Source organism: Pelophylax lessonae (assembly GCF_965119305.1).
Source record: "Pelophylax lessonae genome assembly, chromosome: 2".
Taxonomy (NCBI): Eukaryota; Metazoa; Chordata; class Amphibia; order Anura; family Ranidae; genus Pelophylax; species Pelophylax lessonae.
In genome coordinates, this window is record NC_138769.1 from 107,895,752 (window position 1) to 107,918,360 (window position 22,609).

The 22,609-nt window shown below is 43.6% G+C and overlaps 1 protein-coding gene across 1 annotated transcript in view; it reads right to left on the reverse strand.

Annotated features, from left to right (window-relative positions):
* CMSS1 (cms1 ribosomal small subunit homolog) overlaps positions 1-22,609 on the reverse strand; it is a gene marked incomplete at its 5' end in the record, with an annotated part of 117,145 nt that overhangs the window by 24,250 nt on the left and 70,286 nt on the right. The window contains 2 exons of the mRNA XM_082247966.1: positions 5,452-5,532; positions 16,043-16,147. Coding sequence (XP_082104092.1) covers positions 5,452-5,532; positions 16,043-16,147 — 186 coding nt within the window. The remainder of the gene's footprint in view (positions 1-5,451; positions 5,533-16,042; positions 16,148-22,609) is intronic.

Here is a 22,609-nt window from a genome sequence, read left to right on the forward strand (position 1 = left end):
CTGGACCCTTTTAAAGTAGAACCCCAATTTTAAGGACCCATCAACCTGAACTCACCCCCCTATCAGTGTGCCCCCCCTTTTTTTTTAAGTCTAAAAACTCTTTTTCAAGGTTCTTCTGGCTGCGGTGGGCAGTCCTTATTCTGAACAACTCTCATGTAATAATGTGTAAGTGCTGTTCAGTGCAATAGTGCTGTAGGGGGTGGGTCCATGTCAGCCTAGGGGCTTAGAGGAAGCACACAATGACAGCAAGCATCAAACAACCCAGAAAAAATGGATTTTTGTAAAATCTTACCGTAAAATCCTTTTCTCTTAAGCTCATTGACAGACGTAGTCCTCCTTGATTAATATCAACTCGGGTTATACTGCCCTCTACAGGAGTAGGACTAGACAGGAAAGAAAACGTTCTGGCCACACCCTAGGGGCAGTCCCAGAGGGTATATCCTCTCACTTCCTGCTACAGCAAATCAGTTATGTCGCAAAGCAGTGTTTAGAGAATTTAACCCAACCCAACTCAAAAACAGAGGGGCGGGTACTACGTCTGTCAATGAGCTTAAGAGAAAAGGATTTTACGGTAAGATTTTACAAAAATCCATTTTTCTCTGTTGACAGACGTAGTCCTCCTTGATTAATATCAACTCGGGACGTCCCAAAGCAGTGCCACAAATGAGGGGTGGGATAATGAAAATCAAAATCCAATCTAGAAGGCCAACCGGTGCCAACTAGAAGTTTTAAAGGCTCATCAATCACACGATGAGACTCAACTGAAATTCCAACGGAAAAAAACCCTTGAGGTAGACCACCGGTCTCCTCAAATTGCGGCCTGCAAAACCTTGCGGCCAAATGAGGCATCCGCCGATGCCATCACATCAACTTTATAAAATTTTGTAAAGGTATGAACCGACGACCAGGTAGCCGCCTTGCACACCTGGACCACTGATGCCTGATGGCGGTAGGCCCAGGAAGTACTGAGCGCTCGAGTGGAGTGCGCCTTAACAGGGAACGGAGGATTCCGACCCCTAATCGAATAAGCCTGTACCACCGTCTGTCTGATCCATTTGGAGATAGTCGCGGCAGATGCAGGCAACCCCTTTCTGGGGCCATCCGTGATCACAAAAAGTGAATCCGTCTTACGGAACGATTCCGTAGCCTTCAGGTATACCCTGATTGCCCAAACCACATCCAAGGAATGCAACGCATATTCCCGAGGATGATTGGGCTGAGGACACAAGGAAGGTAGCACAATATCTTCATTCAGATGAAAGTCTGAAACCACCTTAGGAAGAAAGGATGGCTTCGGATGAAGAACTACCTTATCCCTATGAACCACAAGATATGGGGAATGGCATGATAATGCAGCCAGTTCTGACACCCTGCGTGCAGAAGTGATAGTGACCAAGAAGGCCACCTTCTGGGATAATGTAAGCAAGGGAATCTCCCTGTTATTTTAAAAGGGAGGTTTCTGCAGAACTGACAAAACCAAATTAAGATCCCAGGGCGGTAAGGGCGCGCGCACTGGCGGAGCCAAGTGCCGCACCCCCTGGATGAAATTCCGCACCAAGGAATGAGTAGCCAGCGGCTTCTGAAAGAAGATTGCTAACGCTGAAAACCTGACCCTTGATGGTGCTCAAGGATAGTTTCTGCTCAACCCCCTTTTGCAGAAAAGCCAAAATTCGGGTCACCAAATAGGTACGTGGGGGAAATCCCAACGTTTCACACCACGCAATATAAGTCTTCCATGTGCGATAATAGACTTTGCTAGAAGTCGCTTTCCTTGCTTTAATTAGAGTAGGAATAACTGAAGCTGACAATCCCCTGTCCTTCAGTACCTGGGTCTCAATGGCCAGGCCGTTAAAACCAGCGACTGTAAAGCACGATGGAAGATCGGTCCTTGAGACCGCAGATCCTCCCTGAGAAGAAGTCTCCAAGGAGCGTCTGCGACTAGCCTGCCCAAGTCGGCGTACCCAGCTTGACGAGGCCAGCCCGGAATTACCAGGATAACTGGAGTTCCCTCCACCTCTATCCTGCGGAGAAATCTCAGCAGTAACTTGAGAGGGGGGAAGACATACAGTAGCTGATACTGCCCCTACGGGGCACTCAGCGCATCTGCTGCGTCCGCTAGAGGATCGCGGGCGCGAGCCCTGTTGAGCCAACCTGCCAACAGATCCATATCCGGGGTGCCCCAATGAAGGGACAGCTGGTGAAATACCTCTGGATGAAGAGACTATTCCTCTTGATCCAGAATCTGACGGCTGAAATAATCTGCCTGTCCACCCCCGTGATAAATATCGCGGAGAGAACTGGAACAACTGTTCCCCCAATAAAGAATGTTGGCCATTTCTATGGCCGCCAGGGCACTCTTGGTGCCCCTTGGTGATTGACATGACAAGTCATGACCGTGGCATAGTCCGATTGGATCCGAACCGGACTGCCCTGGAGCTGCTCGGTCCAGTAAATCAGACAAAGTCTGATCGCTCTCAGTTCCAACACCTTTATCGGTAACCTGGAATTTATCAGAAGAAATGACTTCCCCTGGCTGAGCATCGGAGACCGAAGCCACCAGACCAGAGCCTCCCTGGTCTGCTCGCTCAATCGGATCTGATTGTCCAGGGAATCGGGATTCCGATTCCATATGAGAAGAATCTCCTCTTTGGAGAATTCGGGTATGAGACTGGGCAAACGGTACTGCCTCTAAGGAGGCAACCATCAATCCCAGCCAGTTGACGGACAGCAACATCCGAATCATTGACTGAATCTTCTGGAGTTTCTCCGCCTGGAGAAACACTCTTGCCAAGGATGTATCCAAAATTAGGCCCAGATAGTTCAGTCTCCTGGTGGGAACCAGGGATGATCTTTGGGAAAAGCAAAGAAAACGCTGATGTCCTGCGAAGATGGGGATATGAAGATAGGCATCCTAAATGTCTATGGACGCCAGGAAATCCCCCTGATGCAGGGAGGCCACCACTGTATGGATGGACTCCATCTCTTCCAAGACCAGAATTGGACGCACCTAGCCCTTTCTCCTGGGCATTGTGAACAGGTTCGACTAGAACTCCTCCAAGGAATGGGAACTACCACTGCTTGTTGCATCAAGCTGTTCCCCGCAAAGCTTTTTAAGCGACCCGGGGATGTCGAATATTGGAAGGGAAGAATCGCACCGGTGGAAGTGATCGAAACTCGATCTTGTATCCCGACCATATGACCTTGCGAACCCCTTTATCCGGGATTCTGGAAAGCCCTGGATCCGGAAACCGGTGAAGACGTCCCCCCACCCTAGAGATGGGTGGGGCCCATTCTGTCAATCCAACGAGATAACAGTGGCTTTATTTAGTCTGGAAATCGGTGAGTCCACTATTGGTGGTACCGTCCATCTTTGTAATGAGGGATTCCTCAAAATGATAGCGCCTAGCAATGCGTTTGGAAATAGCAGGGGCTCGTTTACAGAAGACCCCATTTGGGTAAGGGAAACCCTTCACCATTTTGGTAGGCTTGCTAGTACCAAAAAAGAAATATGAGTCTCAGTTACCTCTGCCGGTGTAACCTCAAGATTTAAGGTTTCCCGGCAATGACAAGCTCAGAATCCGTATCTGAAGTATCAGATGACATAGGGGTAGGCGGGGGTCGCTCTTCTTGACCCCCGTCCCTGACAGGCTACCTCCACCCGGGATACCAAAGACTCCAAAACTGCTGATAATGCATCATCACAAGTGGGGTACTGGAGGGTCCTGCGGCCACCCCGAGGGGATCAGGTGGGGATACATGAGTGGCAGGGTTCATGTAACAAGACACTTGCCAGCAAACACAAAAAAATTAATTGCAGGTAAAAAACATTTTTTTTTTTTTTTAACTTAGTCCCCCAGCGCAGTAGCGCCCCTCAGTCTACCTGCTTGGACCCCTCAGAAAGAGAGAGAGAGAGAGAGAGAGAGAGAGAGAGAGACCCCAAGGCTCACCTGATGCACAGAAGTTTCTTATCAAACTGCTTCCAGCACTGTCTGTTACAGACAGGAAGTCTTTGGCTTGCTTTCCCTGGGCCAAGGAGGCGGCTCCGCCCCTTTACACGCCTTCCGGCGCCTCCCAATTACTCCACGAGGTGTTTGGTCACCTTAAACATGGCCGCCCCCATGCTGGAGACACGAGGCTACGCCAATATGGCGGCCTCGTGTGATCTGCAGGAAAATGGCGGCGGCCTGTGTAGGATAGCGGCGGCTTGCAAGCTAGCAGCGGCCTGCGGGATGTGTGCATTCGGCCTGTGCGGCCTGCGGGAGGTGTCCTCGGCCTGCGGGAGGCTGTGTGGCCTGTGAAAGTGACCGGCTTTCTGGAGGGATGGCGATCTGTGGCTGCAGTAACTCAGGCATAGGCATCGGCCTGTGTACACACTAGACAGGTAGGATACCTCTATACCTCAATAGTAATGCCTCTTAGTAGTCTGCCACTGACTTCAGTCACCCTTACAGTCATATAGTGACTTTTAGATAGTCAGCTCCCAAACCAAGCCTCCTGGTTTCTATTCACAAAAATCACACTCAAATTGGGGGATCTGTGACCTGTTATAGGATAGAGGGGAGACCCAGAAAACCGAGTGTCCGACCATCCCAGAGAGGGGCCCGCGTCCACCAACAAACCCGACAGGGGGAGAGGGGGAACATTCTACTCGCCATACCGGAACCAGGCGGGCGCCAACTCCTGACAGAACCCCTCTCCACCGGGGTGGGGGGGCTGTAGACCAATACGGACGCCGTGACTCTGTTGGTCATTGGCGTCCAGGCGAGACGTTTAACTCGCAGGGTCAGTCCCCGTCCAGTGGGACTATGTCGCGGCCGACCCAGCGCGGAGCTATGGCCTGCACGCGCTCGTAGGCTGAACTGGGGTGACCACTGGATCTCAACATCCAGCCCATCGCCCAATTTCAGCGTACTTGCTTGAAGATCTCACAGGAACACTGGAGAAAAAAAGCTGTCTAAAAAAGTATTTCTAAAAAAAAAATCTTGCCAGGACCGAAGATCCTAGCAAGGAATCTAGGTTCTTACTCCTAACTAGACAGAAAAAAACTGATTTGCTGTAGCAGGAAGTGAGAGGATATACCCTCTGGGACTGCCCCTAGGGTGTGGCCAGAACGTTTTCTTTCCTGTCTAGTCCTACTCCTATAACCCGAGTTGATATTAATCAAGGAGGACTACGTCTGTCAATGAGCGACAGAGAAAATAGTGTCGTCTGCTCGAGGAGGGGAATTTCTGTGGGTTTAGCACTGAACTAAAGGTGAGTATTGCAGAGAAAGCTGCTCTTTTAACAAGTGATGGGATGTAGTTTTTTAGTTTGAAACAACTGGAGTTCTGCTTTAATTTGTAGCTTGTCTGTCATGCTGGTGGGCCCCAAGAAATTTCCCCTACTATTCTCTCGACTAAGCTCTGTAAAACAGGTAAAAATACTATCCTGCAGTGCATTACAACAACATACCTTCTTTCTTTTTCTGGATTTTGTTGTAGTAATTGTCTCTTCCACCTTTTCCTTTGGTTTTTTTAAAACACATTCCTTGACCTACAAAATTATTAAAATAGAGTTTAGCAAAGTAGAAACTAAGCAGAAACCACATTTTTCACATGAAGAAAAAATACCAGATTTGGAAAGGCTTCACATTTACCTATTTTTTTTAGGATTTCTATATCACTCTAAAGAACACAAATTCTAATTAATGACCCTCAAAACTTTCTCGTTCTAAGAACATTGCCATTCTTATACAGACCATAGATTAGTGTGAATTTAGAGATCAGCTAGTTAATCTAGTAGAATGTTTTTGGACTCTTGGAGAGAGAAACCAAACACAAAAATACCATGAAAACATCTGGATCATCAATGGACAACATAAACATTGTATGATAAATACATCCTCTGACAGTGTAAATTATTCTTTAGTCGTGTTTAATCTTCAAATGTGAAAAAGACTGGTATAAACATATATGTAAAAATACATTAAAAAGTTATATTAAAATCTATATCACCTGGCTCACCCAGAGTTTCCAGTTTTGTTGGTGGGAAAGCATTTTACTCTGTTCATGATACAGTATCTCACAAAAATGAGTACACCCCTCACATTTTTATAAATTCTTTATTATATCTTTTCATGTGAGAACACTGAATAAATTACACTTTGCTACAATGTAAAGTAGTGAGTGTACAGCTTGTATAACAGTGTAAATTTGCTGTCCCCTCAAAATAACTCAACACACAGCCATTAATGTCGAAACCGCTGGCAACAAAAGTGAGTACACCCCAATTAGCCATTTTCACTCCCGGTGTTTTGTGACTCGTTAGTGTTACAATGTCTCAGGTGTGAATGGGGAGCAGGTGTGTTAAATTTGGTGTTATCGCTCTCCCTCTCTCATGCCGGTCACTGGAAGCTCAACATGGCACCTCATGGCAAAGAACTATCTGAGGATTTGAAAAAAACAAAGACATTTGCCAAGACCCTGAATCTGAGCTGCAGCATGGTGACTTAGACCATACAGCAGGTTAACAGGACAGGTTCCATTCAGTACAGGCCTCTCCATGGTCAACCTAAGAAGTTGAGTGCACATGCTCAGCATCATATCCAGAGGTTGTCTTTGGGAAATAGATGTATGAGTGCTGACAGCATTGCTGCAGAAGTTGAAGGGGTGGGTTGTCATCCTGTCAGTATTCAGACCATACGCCGCACACTGCATCAAATTGGTCTGCATGGCTGTCGTCCCAGAAGGAAGCCTCTTCTAAAGATGATGCACAAGAAAGCCCACAAACAGTTTGCTGAAGACAAGCAGACTAAGGACATGGATTAATGGAACCATGTCCTGTGGTCTGATGAGACCAAGATAAACTTATTTGGTTCAGATAGTGTCAACCGTGTGTGGTGGCAACCAGGTGAGGAGTACAAAGGCAAGTGTGTCTTGCCTACAGTCAAGCGTGGTGGTGAGAGTGTCATGGTCTGGGGCTGCATGAGTGCTGCTGGCACTGGGGAGCTACAGTTCATTGAGGGAACCATGAATGCCAGCATGTACTGTGACATACTGAAGCAGAGTATGATCCCCTCACTTCAAAGACTGGGCCACAGGGCAGTATTCCAACATAACGACCCAAAACACACCTCCAAGACGACCACTTGTTTGCTAAAGCTGAGGGTAATGATGATGGGGCTGCATGAGTGCTGCTGGCACTGGGGAGCTACAGTTCATTGAGGGAACCATGAATGCACTGTGACATACATGGACTGGCCAAGCATGTTTTCAGACCTAAACCCTATTGAGCATCTGTGAGGCATCCTCAAACGAAAGGTGGAGAAGCGCAAGGTCTCTAACATCCACCAGCTCTGTGATGTCGTCATGGAGGAATGGAACTCTAGTGGCAACCTGGGAAGCTCTGGTGAACGCCATGCCCAAGAGGGTTAAAGGAGTGCTAGAAAAAAATGGTGGCCACACAAAATATTGACACTTTGGGCCCAATTTGGACATTTTTACTTAGGGGTGTGCTCACTTTTGTTGCCAGTGGTTTAGATATTCATGGCTGTGTGTTGAGTTATTCTGAGCGGGAAAGCAAATTTACAATATTATACAAGCTGTACACTCACTACTTTACAATGTAGCAAACGTCATTTCTTCAGTGTTGTCAAATGAAAAGATATAATAACCAACCTTCGTCGAGGAGGTCTCTCCCCAGGTTCGGTCACAGCTAGATGCCCTTGGGGGTGCCTGGACCCTGGGAGGACTAATAAGACGATCTAAATAAGTGTTTGTCCACTTTTGTTCATGCTGGGCTCCATTTATATGCTTTTTTTTTTTTTTTTTTTTGTAGTTCAATGCACTGGTGTCATACCTGTATCTCCTACAATCTCATTAAGTTGTTCTTAGACTCATATCTCAATACTGTTACCCATACAGCTTCTGTGCATTGCTCTTTGTTATTAACATCATGTTTGTTAAAGAATGTAATAAAACGTTTTGAAAGAAAATATACTGTACATATAGGTTTTAAGGTTTTTGCCTTCTTTTAAATCAGCATAAAACAGGTAATAATATAAAAAAAATGTAGGCTGTGCTTTATAAACACACAATTTTAACCTAAGAATAAGATGTAGTTATCATATAACTGGATTTTCCAGCCTGAGTAGCCGATATCAAATGCCAGTTGGCCATGCAAGACTTTTCAGAATTTCAGCTAATTAGATGTAATATAGTGTAGTCTGATGTGATAAGCAGACATATGTAAAGACTCTTTAAATTTATAGATGACTTTGTCTTCCAAACACTATATCAAGTATATAATAAATCCCAGCTGTAACCACACCTATAAAACAGCACACAATGTATGTGTGAGCCTGTACAGTACACGATCTTACATAGCAAATACTAAAACACTAGACACTGGGATAAAAAGGTCTCTTCCTCCACTAATCTGCCACATCTGGCCATACTGTAAGTAGATTTTCCTAATAGGCCTTAATAGAAAGCATGCCGATTTGGCACCAGCTCTTTATCTGGAATAGCTCTTCCATGTATGTTTGAAGTGCAGATTGTTAAACCAGTTTCCTGGTCTGTGTCCCATGTAGGAAAATGTTATAGTGCTTAGCCCTGAGGGATCCAGATGGAAAGCAAACATTGTTTCATCAGCACTTACACTACAGTGATTCGGGTCAGGCACAACAAGCCTCCTTATTACTGATGTAAGACATAAACTTCCTATTTAATGAGGTAGTGAAACTTGCCTGTGATACAAGGCTAACCCTAATGTTACTATCTAAAATGTTTTATATACTTCTCAAATCCCATATCATTTCCTGACTTAACTCCTGCCCATGCACTATACAATTGTGCTGGAATTTTGTGGTTTGAATCAGAGGGCACCCATACCTATATTTCATCATTTCAATAAACTGATTCCATTAAACAGATTTTAAAGCTAGTTTTCCTTACAATGGTTTCTAAAAAAAAAGTTTTGTACTGTTTTGCTGCAGGAGGAGCTGGAAAGCCATGGTCATGAATAAGGGGATAACTAAACCCAAGAACAAAAATACAATGTAATGCTTTCTTAGCTATCTTCTTCAAACTTCCAATTGCCTTGCCCCCTCCCACCACATGCATTGGAGATCAGAAGATACAGACACCATATCAGGAAAGTCACCCAGGGTCACAGTGATTCCCACACATGATTCTCTCGATAGACACAGTGGAGGAGTAATGTAGTCACCCGGGAACAGGAAGTGTGTCATTTGCAGGATTACAGGAGAAAAAGCAAAAATGAATGCAGCCACCACGCCAGGGACTAGTAAGCTGTGATATATTACGCTTTTGGTTTGGGGTTTACCTACACTTTAAAGCAAAACTAAACCCTCCTATTTTTTACAGCCAAGAAAGCTGCCATCTTAGCGTCTGTTTGATGTGCATTTGCCATGGTACCGTATATGTAATCAGTGATGGCTTGACAGTTTGGTTTGAGAGTACAAGCAACTGTGACTGGTATTTTTCATGATGTGCCTTGAATAAAACAGTTTTGGGAAGCAATTACATCAATGGGTTTAGTTCCGCTTACAGAGGTGCAAAGTGAAGCAAAACCACATCTGAGAAGATGCCAGTTTTGTCATATCACAAGAAACTTGCCTGAAGAGGAGCTAAGCATGACTGTAGAAGACAGAAAGATAAGAAAGAGAATGACAGAAAAAGGACACGGTGAATTTATGACATCAAGTAAATGACAGGCAGCCATAGTTCAAGAAAGAACATTAACCCAGCAAAAGATAAGGCCAAACGGAAGGCAATAGTGGAAGTAAGGTTCTGTGTTTAAAGTCCACCAAAGACAGCAAGCAGACTTGATAATGGTAAGGACTGCTTTTGCTAGAAAAAAAAAAAAAAAAGATGTATTGTGTTAACTGTTATCTGTGTAAAAATCATTCCTGTCCCCTTTTTACCTCACCTCAAATGCACCTTTCACTGCTGCACTAGGTAAAAATGTGACCTCCTCCCATGACAAAGTACAGCCAATGTCACGTAATGAAAGGGGTGACACCACCCTATGCTGGGCATTTTGATGGTAAAAGAGAAGTTTTTAGTGGGTTTACACAGACCCTGTCACTTTGCTCTGAATAGGCATGGTGATCATATCTCATTAAGCCTCCAGTGAGAGACTCATTGTAGGCTACTCAGCAGGGCAGTAGATTTTTTTCCCCCAGGGGAAGTTTAGCACTGGGAAAACAAAAGAGAATAATTAGGCGGAATGTGCAGTACAAGGTGGTGAATTATAGGTGTGGCAAATTTGAGCCAACAGTGGGAAGGGCTGCCCCAAATTAAAGTCTAGCAGACTGTAACAATCTCAGTTGTTGTGTACCTACATGTGCTGCTGCTCCCTGGTTGCTGGAGAGGAAAAATCCAGTGCATTGGGCAACTATGTGGCAAATGAGGTTTAATGTTGATAAATGTAAAGTTATGAATTTGGGGGCTAAGACATGCATCATACATACTAGGTGGAGTAGAACTGGGGGAACAGAGGCATGGACTCCAGAGAGAGAGATATCATTTTACCCCTGTGCAGATCATTAGTAAGAACTCATATGGAATATGCAGTTCAGTTTTGGGCACCAGTTTTTAAAAAGGATATCGGGGAACTGGAGAAAGTGCAGAGAAGTGCAACAAAACTGATAAGAGGCATGGAGGACCTCAGCTATGAGAAAAGATTAGAGGAACTGAATTTATTCTCTCTTGAGAAGAGGAGATTAATGGGGGATATGATCAACATGTATAAATATAAGGGGTCCATATAGTGAACTTGGTGTTGAGTTGTTCACTTTAAGGTCAACACAGAGGACAAGGGGGCACTCTTTACGTCTAGTGGAAAACAGATTTCGTCTCTAAATACAGAAAGGTTTCTTCACCGTAAGAGCTGTGAAAATGTGGAATAGACTCCCTCCAGAGGTGGTTCTGGCTAGCTCACTAGATTGCTTTAAAAAAGGCCTGAATTCTTTCCTAGGTGTACATAATATAAATGGGTACTAATTTTTTTTTTTTTTCGGTAAAGTTGATCCAGGGAATATCCGATTGCCTCTTGGGGGATCAGGAAGGAATTTTTTTCCCCTGCTGTAGCAAATTGGATCATGCTTTGCTGGGGTTTTTTTTTTTTACACCTTCCTCTGGATCAACTGCGGGTATAGGATTGTGTATATGGGATTGTATGGCTGGGTTTTCAATACTGTTTTTTTTTTTTTTTTTTTTAGGTTGAACCAGATGGACTTGTGTCTTTTTTCAACCTGACTAACTGTAACTGTAAAATGTAACTGTAATTTATCCCATTCCATCTGCTCTCTCAGGTATAGCTCCATTATGACTTGCAATGCTTTCCGACACAAGCTCACAATGTCCTTCTTATGGAAAGTCATCTCCAGCATGATTGCCACTCTAGGGCTCCATGTCTTGGTCATCCACAGTCCCAGACATGAGTTTTGAAATTCACTTTAAAAAAGCAGGATGCGGGTTGCAGGCTGGAGAGGGAAGAAAAAGGGCACTGGGGCTTCTTCTTGGAGAAACGTTTGCTTTCAGATGGGACAGAAAACCATGTGAAGAATGGCAGTCACACACTGGCACAGATGGCACTGGCTGCAGGAGAATGGCACACCAAGGAAGGGAAAGAGGCTCAGCTGGCACTGGCTGCAAGAAGGAAGCAGATGGGAACTGTGGATCAGGCTGGCACACAGAAGTGGTACTGTATCAAAGGTTGGATCACTGAGACCTGGGTGGCTTCTAGGAAATTAGAATCAGGGAACAGCTGGTCTTAGCTGCAGGGGTGGATCATAGCAGAGAAATTATTTCTGTTATTGTTTCTTCTGACTGCATAGGTAGGTCAGTAGCATAGCTAGTTATGGCACAGAAAGAATGTCCGAGAGGCCCAAGCATGATGTCAGAGGGCAACAGTGCAGAGCAGATGCCTGGCAGTGGCTGCGCCAGCAGGGGAACAGTTGAGCATAAGCCCCCTACTGACGCTATAGAGATGAGGCCCTGTACAGTAGGACTGCCTCCAAACAGCTATTGACAACCCTGCAGGTTTGTGGGGTCAAGGTCCAGTTGCCTTTGCAGCCATTCATAGTTCTCTCCCTGCTGCACTGTCCTATCAGCAGCCGGAAAGAGACACAGGCTGCTGTGTTTGGAATACCTTGACTATGTGGCTCCTGTGGCTTAAAGGGCCACCAGTCAGGGCCTCCAGGGTTTGGACTCCCATATTTCCTCCCCTTATCTTTGATCCTGCTTTGCAGCATCATTACAGATGTGTACAGATGTTGAATTTGGACCAAACCTGCTGACGTTTGCAGGAGGTTAAGCTTAATGAACATTCGTCTTTTTTCACTTTAGCTTAACTATATTTGTTTAATCCATATGAGAATAAGCATTCTTTACACTGCACCACATATGCTATAGCTCAACATAAAGATGAGAGAAATTTGGGCTTGTTTGGTTAAGAAATATGGCACCAACACTAATTTTGTAAGCTTGTAACTGCGAAAACAAAAGAATATTTGACTTTCTGGGCCTAATTTAGTCCCCCCTCAACTTGGATCTTTTGGGAAACAGATTACAACTATCTCTAGGGCATTTAATTCCACTCATTCATCCAACGTGGCAATTTCAGAAAATGCTGACATTAGAGAGCGTTAAGAGACTAGAGTACTCTATGCCCAATATAAAAGCTCAAGTGCTGATCTATTTGAAGCTCTGACATCAACTGCAATTCCTCATCAACTGCAATCCCCACTGTCTCATCAACTACACAAGCAGCAGTATATCTGCTATGTGTGATAGAAACATAAAATTGTGACGTCACAAAAAAGACCATGTGGTCCCTCAGGACTGCCCCATTTTTTTATTATTTATGTTTTTGTTTTTAAACTTTTTTGTCTGAGGATAGATCAATGTTTGTCCCAAACATGTTTGAATCCTTTTACTGTTGACTAACTACCACTGCTTAAAGTCTATTCTAAGAACCAACTCAGGAAAAGAATACTTCCTAAGGTTAGTTTTGAACTTTCCTTCTGTTAGTTTAAGGTCATGTCCCCGTGTTCTTGATCTTGGCTTGATATTGAAAATACTGCCCTCATAAAAACAACCTTAAGTTAAGGCCTTAAAACTAGGTGGAAAGTGATGGAGAATTCTAAATTTTATGGTCACTTGTACAGGGGGTGAGGGAAAATCGACAGGAACACCAGTCTAAACCTGGATTTTCCTTCACTTCAGGGAGATTTCCTGTTGTGTCTCCAGGATAGGAAGCGAAGAGCAATCTTCATAGGACACCAAAAGAAAAAAAAAAAAAAAACAGGGATTTTACTAGTCTTCACGCAATTAGATACACTTTAAAGAGAAACTTAAGCAGCTGATCAAATTTTCTTTTCCTCCACGTTGGGAAAGAGTTTTGTGGTGTCTAGAGGTGACAGTAGGCCGCCTCTGACTGCAGCAACTTATCCATTGTCAGAGGCGGCTAACTGATGCTGCCGCCATGCACCATGTGAATGTAGCCTTACCCTTTCCCTTCTTTGCAGTTAACATGTGTGTGTAATCTATGCCTATTTTTGCGAGTAATGCAGTCTAATGCGAGACTGGTTGTTAATGAACCTGATGTTTGACAACAAACCACTAGACAGTCTGAATTGCATCATGAATATTTTGAAAATTGTGTAGTACCTACTGCAGTTTGATTGGTTAAAACATCTATTCCACAAAATTCAGTGGACTGTCTGTGTAACCAAAGGCGACAGTCAACAACACATAAGAGAGATGATAGAGTGGTGTAAGCCCTCAGATGAATGAACAGGGCATATGACATCCAGTAGCAGAGTCAGCAGGCTGATTGCCAAGTCAGAGGCAGGCAAACACAATCCAGGTTCCAGAGAGGTAAACTCAGCAACAGTGCACAATAGCAGAGTATAGGAAACCCAGACAAGCTGGGTACAAACACAATCCAGACAATTTGCAGGAAAAATTCAGGCCATAAACAGGCAGAGGGAACTCTATCAAGGGCATAGGCAAACAGACATAAAACTGTTGATCAGGCACATAGCTGAATTCCCAGCATTCCCATTCTTGATTAAGGCACAGGTGGGCATTGCAAATACTTATGCTGCAGTTTTGAGTAATGAGCACCAAATGGCGACATTTTAAGGCTGATCATTATACCAAGCTTTGGTACTAATGTGCTTAAGGTTGTGTGCCATCAAGTAACTGCTCCAAGAGGCAGCCCAGCTCTAATATTTACTCCATCAGCTACCTATGGTCTGGACGCAGGGTTGTGGAGCTGTAATTCATATTTTAAATTTTAATTTTTTTTTTAAAGATTTTTTGAAAAATTGTACATACAATATTTCACTAAAGTAAGTACACCCCTCACATTTTTGTAAATATTAGATTATACCTTTTCATGTGACAACACTGAAGAAATTACACTTTGCTACAATGTGAGTGCACAGCTTGTATAACAGTGTAAATTTGCTGTCCCCTCAAAATAACTCAACACATAGCCAATAATGTCTAAACCGCTGGCAACAAAAGTGAGTACACCCCTAAGTAAAAATGTCCAAATTGCGCCCAAAGTGTCAATATATTGTGGGGCCAACATTATTTTACAGCACTGCCTTAACCCTCTTGGGCATGGAGTTCACCAGAGCTTTACAGGTTGCCACTGGAGTCCTCTTCCACTCCTCCATGATGACATCACAGAGCTGGTGGATGTTAGAAACCGTGCGCTCCTCCACCTTCTGTTTGAGGATGCCCAAAAGATGCTCAATAGGGTTTAGGTCTGAAGACATGCTTGGCAGGTCCATAACCTTTACCCTCAGCTTCTTTATCAAGGCAGTGGTCGTCTTGGAGGTGTGTTCAGGGTCGTTATGTTGGAATACTGCTCTGCGGCCCAGTCTTCGAAGGGAGGGGATCATGCTCTGCTTCAGTAAGTCACAGTACAGTTTGGCATTCATGGTTCCCGCAATGAACTGTAGCTCCCCAGTGGCGGCAGCACTCATGCAGCCCCAGACCACGACACTCCCACGACCATGCTTGATTGTAGGCAAGACACACTTGTCTTTGTACTCCTAACCTGTTTGCTGCCACAAACGCGTGACCCCATCTGAACCCAAAAAGTTTATCTTGGTCTCATCAGACCACAGGACATGGTTCCAGTAATCCATGTCCCTAGTCTGCTTGTCTTTAGCAAACTGTTTGTGGGCTTTCTTGTGAATCATATTTAGAAGAGGTTTACTTCTGGGAGGCCAGCCATGCAGACCAATTTGATGCAATGTACAACGTATGGTCTGAGCACTGACAGGCTGGCCCCCCACCCCTTTAACCTCTGCAGCAATGCTGGCAGCACTCATGCGTCTATTTGCCAAAGACAAACTCTGGATATGACGCTGAGCACTTGCACTCAACTTCATTGGTCGACCATGGCGAGGCCTGTTCTGAGTGGAACCTGTCCTGTTAACCTGCTGCATGGTCTTGGCCACCGTGCTGCAGCTCAGTTTCGGGGGCTTGTCAATCTTCTTAAAGCCTAGGCCATCTTTATGTAGAGCAACTCTTTTTTTTCAGATCCTCAGAGAGTTCTTTGCCATGAGTTGCCATGTTGAACTTCCAGTGACCAGTATGAGAGAGTGAGAGTGATAACATCAAATTTAACACACCTGCTCCCCATTCACACCTAAGACCTTGTAACACTAACGAGTCACGTGACACCAGGGAGGGAAAATGGCTAATTGGGCCCAATTTGGACATTTTGACTTAGGGGTGTACTCACTTTTGTTGCCAGCGGTTTATACATACATGGCTGTGTGTTGAGTTATTTTGAGGGGACAGCAAATTTACACTGTTATACAAGCTGTACACTCACTACTTTACATTGCAGCAAAGTGTCATTTCTTCAGTGTTGTCACATGAAAAGATATAATAAAATATTTACAAAAATGTGAGGGGTGTATTTACTTTTGTGAAATACTGTACATCGTATAAAAAAGGCACACCATCAGTAGAGTACAAAGAGTTTTAATCTATTTTATGCATATTACCAGTTTCTTTTTCTTCTTAGGAGTCTTATCTGAAGCCACTTTCTTGCTCTTCTTTGCAGTGGGTTCCCCGTCACTTTCTTCACTTTTTACATCATCTGCAGGTTTTAAAAAACATATTTAAAAGTTAGTCTGACATAAATTATATTTACTATATATGAAATGTGCTCTGTAAGATTAAATTCAACTATTGTAATGGCATTCTCAGACAAAACATTAAAAAGCCAATGACAAGCAATACCTGTTACTTCTAAAGCCAGAAAGCTGATTCAGTTTAACATCTATTTTTCACATATGTTAAAGCTAGGCTCAGCAGGCTTTTCACTGAATTACTGGGCAGGACTGCAGCATTTTATCATATTATTCTTTACTGAAACCTGCATTTGTTTTTTTAAGAAAGTGGACTTTGATTTTTTTTTTTAAAGCTGAATTTCAACTTTCTTTACACTATACATGAATGGAATGATCAATCCCAGCATAGATCATACCTCTGTACCATGTTGCTCAGTTGTCTGTAGATCCCCTGATATTCTGGGTTTAGTTGTGGCTTTGTATCATGTGACACACTGTATATTCTACTGATAGACTCTTTTTTATCCACAACCCTTTCCTGCAGCAGCTAGAGTCTATAGAAATCCTCTTTGTAGTCTTTCAGACTCTGCAAATGATGTAACTGCCTTCACAGCTCTGCTGTTGGGTGGAATTGAATACATCCTAATTAGCATTCAATCCTGCCCAGTGACATTTACAGAAAGAGTCCAAACCTCCAAAGTCCCACCTCACGGGACACAGCATGAGCATTATTCAAGAAAGAAACCCCTTCATATACACATATACACAGCCTGTTCTGAAAGCTAGCTGTGCTGCTGCTGGGCACAATTGAATGGCCCACAATTAGAGTTGAATCCTGCCCAGTTAAATATACAGACAGGAAGAGTCCCGCCCCTCAGATCCCATTCTCCCCGCACCCTGCTCTATGTGAAATGGTTAATTTACATTTGAAGGAAACCCCTTCATAATAACCTCACATAGCCCTTCCTCTGTAGTCTTACAGTAAGCCAATGATCTTTGGCATGCTGCAAGACAGGAATGACACAGGAATAGGTATGACACATTTATACTTTTCACCACCCACATGAAGGCCCAGAAACACCCACATTACCCCTAGGACCCACCCACATCAACTCCCAGAACTGTAACAAGTGACTGCCATTCCCCGCCCTGAAACTACAGACTCAAAGGATCATGGGACATGTAGTATCAGGACTGGAAGAAGAAGGAAACAGGAAGTCAGAGAACTTTGAAATTCATCCAGGAGGTGGAGTGATATCACAGACACAGAAACCTGCTATATACTGCTAAAGGAGGTAAGTTACATACAAAGTGACAGTGGAGATGTAAATCATTTATATGCACAATGCATCTGTTGTTTTGTAGAGGAAAAGCTGGAGTTCTTCTTTATTGTATATTATTCACCCCACCACACACTAAATTCCCTTAGTTGAACTTTTTTTGCCGACAACTCCTGCTACGCAGCACCTGAGTTTTTTTTTTTTTTTTAAAGATTCCGAAAGCCCCTTTCACACTGTTTGTTCCGCCGATGGACTTCGTTCTGCTCAGTGGGGGATCGATACACCGATCCCCGCTGAGCAGGCGGTCTGTGTGCGGAGAGGGAGCTGTCAGATCCCCGCTGTCCTCTATGGGGGAATCGGATGAGAACGGACCGCCTGTCCGTTCTCATCTGATCCAAAATAGGGTTTCCATCCGTCCGGATTTGACGGACAGTATCGGATCGAATGGCAGCGGGTTTCAGCAGAGATGTCTCTGAAAAATTGACAGGCGGATCTGATCGGACCGTATGTGTGAAAGGGGCCTAAGACAAGCACAGTAAGCAAGAAGTCTAGACGTAGGATGCAGAACACCTAGAATTGTAGACTGATAGAAAGAGTACATGAACATCATAAGTTTAAGGTAACTACATGCAATTAAATATCTATTCAGTAAACATCAGTGAATACATGTTCAGGATACATCAGTGCTCTGTGAATACCCATTGGTGATAGGTCCTTCACTTTGGATTGTATGCAATGGGTTTTGGAAACTTAAATGCTAAGTTTATTTTATGCATAAACTGGCCCACACATACAAGGGACCTCAGTATTTTAAAGCGGAGTTCCGGCCACTAATTTTTTTTTTCAATAAAAATACCCCCGGGACGCACTTACCTTTTAGAAGAAATACTTACCTTGAAAAATTCTTCTCCAGCGCTGCCATCTCAGATGTGGGCAGCTGAAGCCAGCGTGTCCTCTTCTGCGTCCTCTTCCGTGTCCTCTTCTCCCAGAACGCACCTGCACCGGCCCCGCTCGTCACCTCCGGTGCGGGTGCGTCATCCCTCCACAGCTTCTGGGCATGCCCAGAAGCTGTTTAGCAGGGAATGAGGCGCAGCACCGGAAGTGACGAGCGGGGCCGGTGCAGGGCGCATTGATTCCTGGGAGCGATGACGTTCAGCTCCCAGGAATCAATGCAAAGAGGAAGTGACGGCGTGGGCCGCGACCGCAGAGGGAGGAAGTGAAAGAAAGGTGAGTATATTTTTCTTCAATAACAAGGTAAGTAAACAAAAAAAAAATCGTAACTATCCATTTCTTTTTCAGGTGACCAAAAGCAAGCGGATGGCCCAAAATCGATTATGTCGATTTTGTGGCCGGAACTCGGCTTTAAAACAAAATGTGTAATTTGTAAAAATATTGTTTAATGCTAATGCCATACCTGTAGGCCATGGATGCTCAACCTGTGGCCCTCCAGCTGTTGCACAACTACAAGTTTCATGAGGCACTGCAAGGCTGAAAGGTACAAGCATGATGAGAACTGAAGTTTCTCAACGGCCACAGGTTGCACACCAATGCTGTAGTCCTTTATGTTACTCTTGAAGCTTGGCCAAAATACTTCCAAATGATTATATTCCTATGTCCTGACTGATTTCCAGGACATGACAGTCTTTAGGCTCTCACCACCAGCATCACCAAAGCAAGCGCTTTTCCTGATCCAAGAGCTGCTCATGCGCAGCACACACTCTCCAGTTACACATCCCCACCATAATTCTCAATCTGCTGTAGCCCCTTTCCATTAAAGAGCGGGGATGAACTATAAAAGCTAGCACCCAGATTTTCCATGTATAATAATAGGAGCAGGTCTTGAGTGGAGCTATGGATTCAGGCTTCCTGAGTGACAAAAAAGGCCTACAGTTAGCACAGCTCCCAACTGTCCCTGAATTCGAGGAACTGTCGCTGATTTGGAACAAAGTCCCTCTGTCCCTCTTTCCTCCTCATTTTGGTCTGATATATATAATTGTATATACAATGCACTATTTATCGTTCAAAAGGTGTTTCGCAGTGCTAAACCCTTCATCCAATTTCTAAATTGCTGCACTTGTAAATTTCAAATGGCAGTCTAAAGGAATAGTAGTGGGGAAAAAAAACACTTGTTGGTTTAACTAATCATTTTTTTGTAAGATTCTCTTTTAAGGGAGCGTGACAGGAGGTGTGTCCTTTTCCTACGAACCTTTGCCAATAAGTGTCCCTCATTCCCATCTGTAAAAGTTGGGAGGTATGGCATTTGCAATAAACAATACTTTTACAAATGGAAAATTGTAAGGGAAGGGTTAGAACATCCGACAGGTTTGTTTGTGGGACAGAAGCTGGTAAATTTTCTTTACTGGAAGTAAGACAGTAGTAAAATGTTAATGGTAATTTTAACCCTTCACATAAAGTGGTAGAGAAACTGCAAGACAGTGGCATAATGTGCTAATAAGCATTGCATACTAGCACATTATGAAATACTTACCTTAAAATGTTGCCCACTGTTGTCGGGCTGTCACCACTGACAGGGCTTCCATCTTCACCCAGTCTTCATTCCCCGGCCGTCTGATTGGCCGCGCCGCAATGACATCACAGATTGCGTCATGGAGCTCTAAAGGGACGGAACAGTAAGCCGTCCCTTCAGGGTGCATGCATCGGTGACATCACTGGCTGCATGCAGTGTGAATATCTCCTGAACAGTGCAAGCTTAGGAGATATTCACTGTACCTACAGGTAAGCCTTATTATAGGCTTACCTGTAGGTACAAGTTAAAAAAAAAAGGTTTTCTTCCACTTTAAAAAGTAGTGTTTTTTGCTATGTCCTTGATGAAAAATATTTCTTCTCACATTCTGTCCTGCTGAAATGACAGAAATTCAGAGATGATCTTCATAAGAAGAAAAAGTCCCCCCGTGTAATGCATTTTTACTGACAGGTGACCCTTGATGTCTCACCTGCCATCCAATGAACTGCAGATCACACTCCATTAGATACCTACCCAGTTATACTTGCTGGGGACACTAACATCAGGACCCGGTAGTGATTTTTTATATGTCGCTTTCAGGTCAATAACAAGAAGGGGAGATCAGCAAAGGGATGTTCACTGATCTCCCTTTCCTCTACACAGCGCCAGCCACCATTCTGGTCCCAGGTTTGCTGATGGACGTGTGGAGTCCAGGAAATATGGCAGGGGTTTCTGGGGGTGTGTAAAGTGATCTGGGTAAGCCGTCAACTTTAATGCAGCTGCCGGGAGTCTGTGTAAAACCCCCTGAAGCCACTACCATAATTTCTAGAGCTGTGGCAGTAATAGGGTAAAAAACTATGGAGGAAATAATTTACAGCTGGGTGGACACTTTGGACAAAGCAGTGCATGCCAGAAACTCAGAAGGACTGCACCAGAGATCATGCAAAAATTCAGGTATGGGACTCAAAGATAAGAGGTAAGTATACTTTTTCAAAAGGTGACAGTCCAAAGAGACTTGAAAATGACAGTCACATGGATAAATCAGAGAGTCTTATCCTTGTGTTAAAGCTTTGTGAATTAGGCCCTATAGTATTACAAGGCTCAACTCCAAAATCCAAAATGTAGGTAGGTGGTACATGTATCTCACAAAGAGCTTGCACTAAATTGTGAACTGCTGCAGGATTATAAGTGGTACACAGACATTCATATATTATTAACATTTTATAAATATACTATTATACTGTATTTCAAATCACATGAAAACTCTAATAAGTCCTGGAATGGAAAGAATGTCCAGGAATATACTCCATCTTCATTGCGAGTCATCTGACAAGCTTTGGCCTGCTTCACCTTGAGGGGTGCAGGGATAGGATAACGAGCAAGAATCCCAGTACTGATGAATGAAGGAAACATGTAACCTTGCTGTGCATGTAAATAACACTCACTTAAGTTTTACTTTTTGATGACCAGGGATCAATGTATATTCCAGCCAAAAGCCAACACATTTTACATTTTGGATAACGTAACAAGTGGTTAAAACCCCTGTCAAGTTTCTTTTTTTTTTTCTGGAATCTTTTTTAGAAAATGTGTCTCATTTGAGAGACTTCTTGTCACTTCCTTTCTTGTAGAGAAAGTAAGAGTAAGCCTAGGTTCACACTAGTGCTGCTGCAATATAACGCATTTTGCAGTACATTTCTTTGGTTAATTTTTTAATGCGTTTTCACAACAACAACTAGAACAACTGGAGGGCCATAGTTTGAAGAGGGGGTCTAAGATTTTGGATTTTCTTTTACTTTTAGTCCCAGTGACAAAGATCATTAGGACAAATAAAGACGGTGACTCTTTCTAGTGGGGACACAGACAGCAATACAGAAACAAATAAAAATTAAAAACAACTAAAAACTGTTCCGACTCCCTCACACTATCCAAAACAATATAACTTTGTGTCAGTGTTTTTTTTAACTAGGGATCTCGCAAATGCAGTTTGAGGGACTCCATAATGTCTGTTCTGAGCAGAATCTTTTTTTTTTTTTTTAAGTTTTATTTAGGATTAACAGCTTCCTCATTGTCTTCTGGAGTCCAGAGGCTTTGAAGAGTCTCGGAAAGGATGAAGTCTCTAACCTGATGTCTTTGTCTTACAGGAGACCAGCAGGCTGGGGCTGTCTGTAGTTCAGGGCTTCACCCAGGGTACAGAGGCCATTTTATGGGCCAATGCAGCAGGAACTGCAAGACAGTCCGATTCTTGTGAGATGGTCTGGAGGACCAAACGGGGCCAAAAATGTAAGGCCAGAGCAGCAGTGGTTCAGCAGTAAGAGAGAAAGACTGAATGGAGCATCTGTGACAATATGTATCATTGAAAGAAGAATGTTGAACACCCCTGTGAGGGTAACCTTTTTGTTGTGTTGGAATTAAACTTTTTACTTTCTTCTTAACTAAACGTTTGCCAACAAGCCCTGAAACATATTTCCGGGCTGGTATAGACTTAATGTCAAAGGCATGTGAAAACATGGGGGAAAAAATTGGGACCTTAATTGAGGCAAAATGGCGTTGGAAGTTTAAACATGGTTGAAAACATGTTTTCATATTGATCCAGGGATGGAGACTTCCTTACTATATGTCTCATTTAAAGTCCCAAACTGTTTGTTTTTTTGTTTGTTAATGTCAAAGGCACTACACTTGAGCGAAACCACCAAAATATCACAACAGACTTGTAGTTTTAAATCATGGATAAGTCTTTGGGAAAATCTAGTAAAA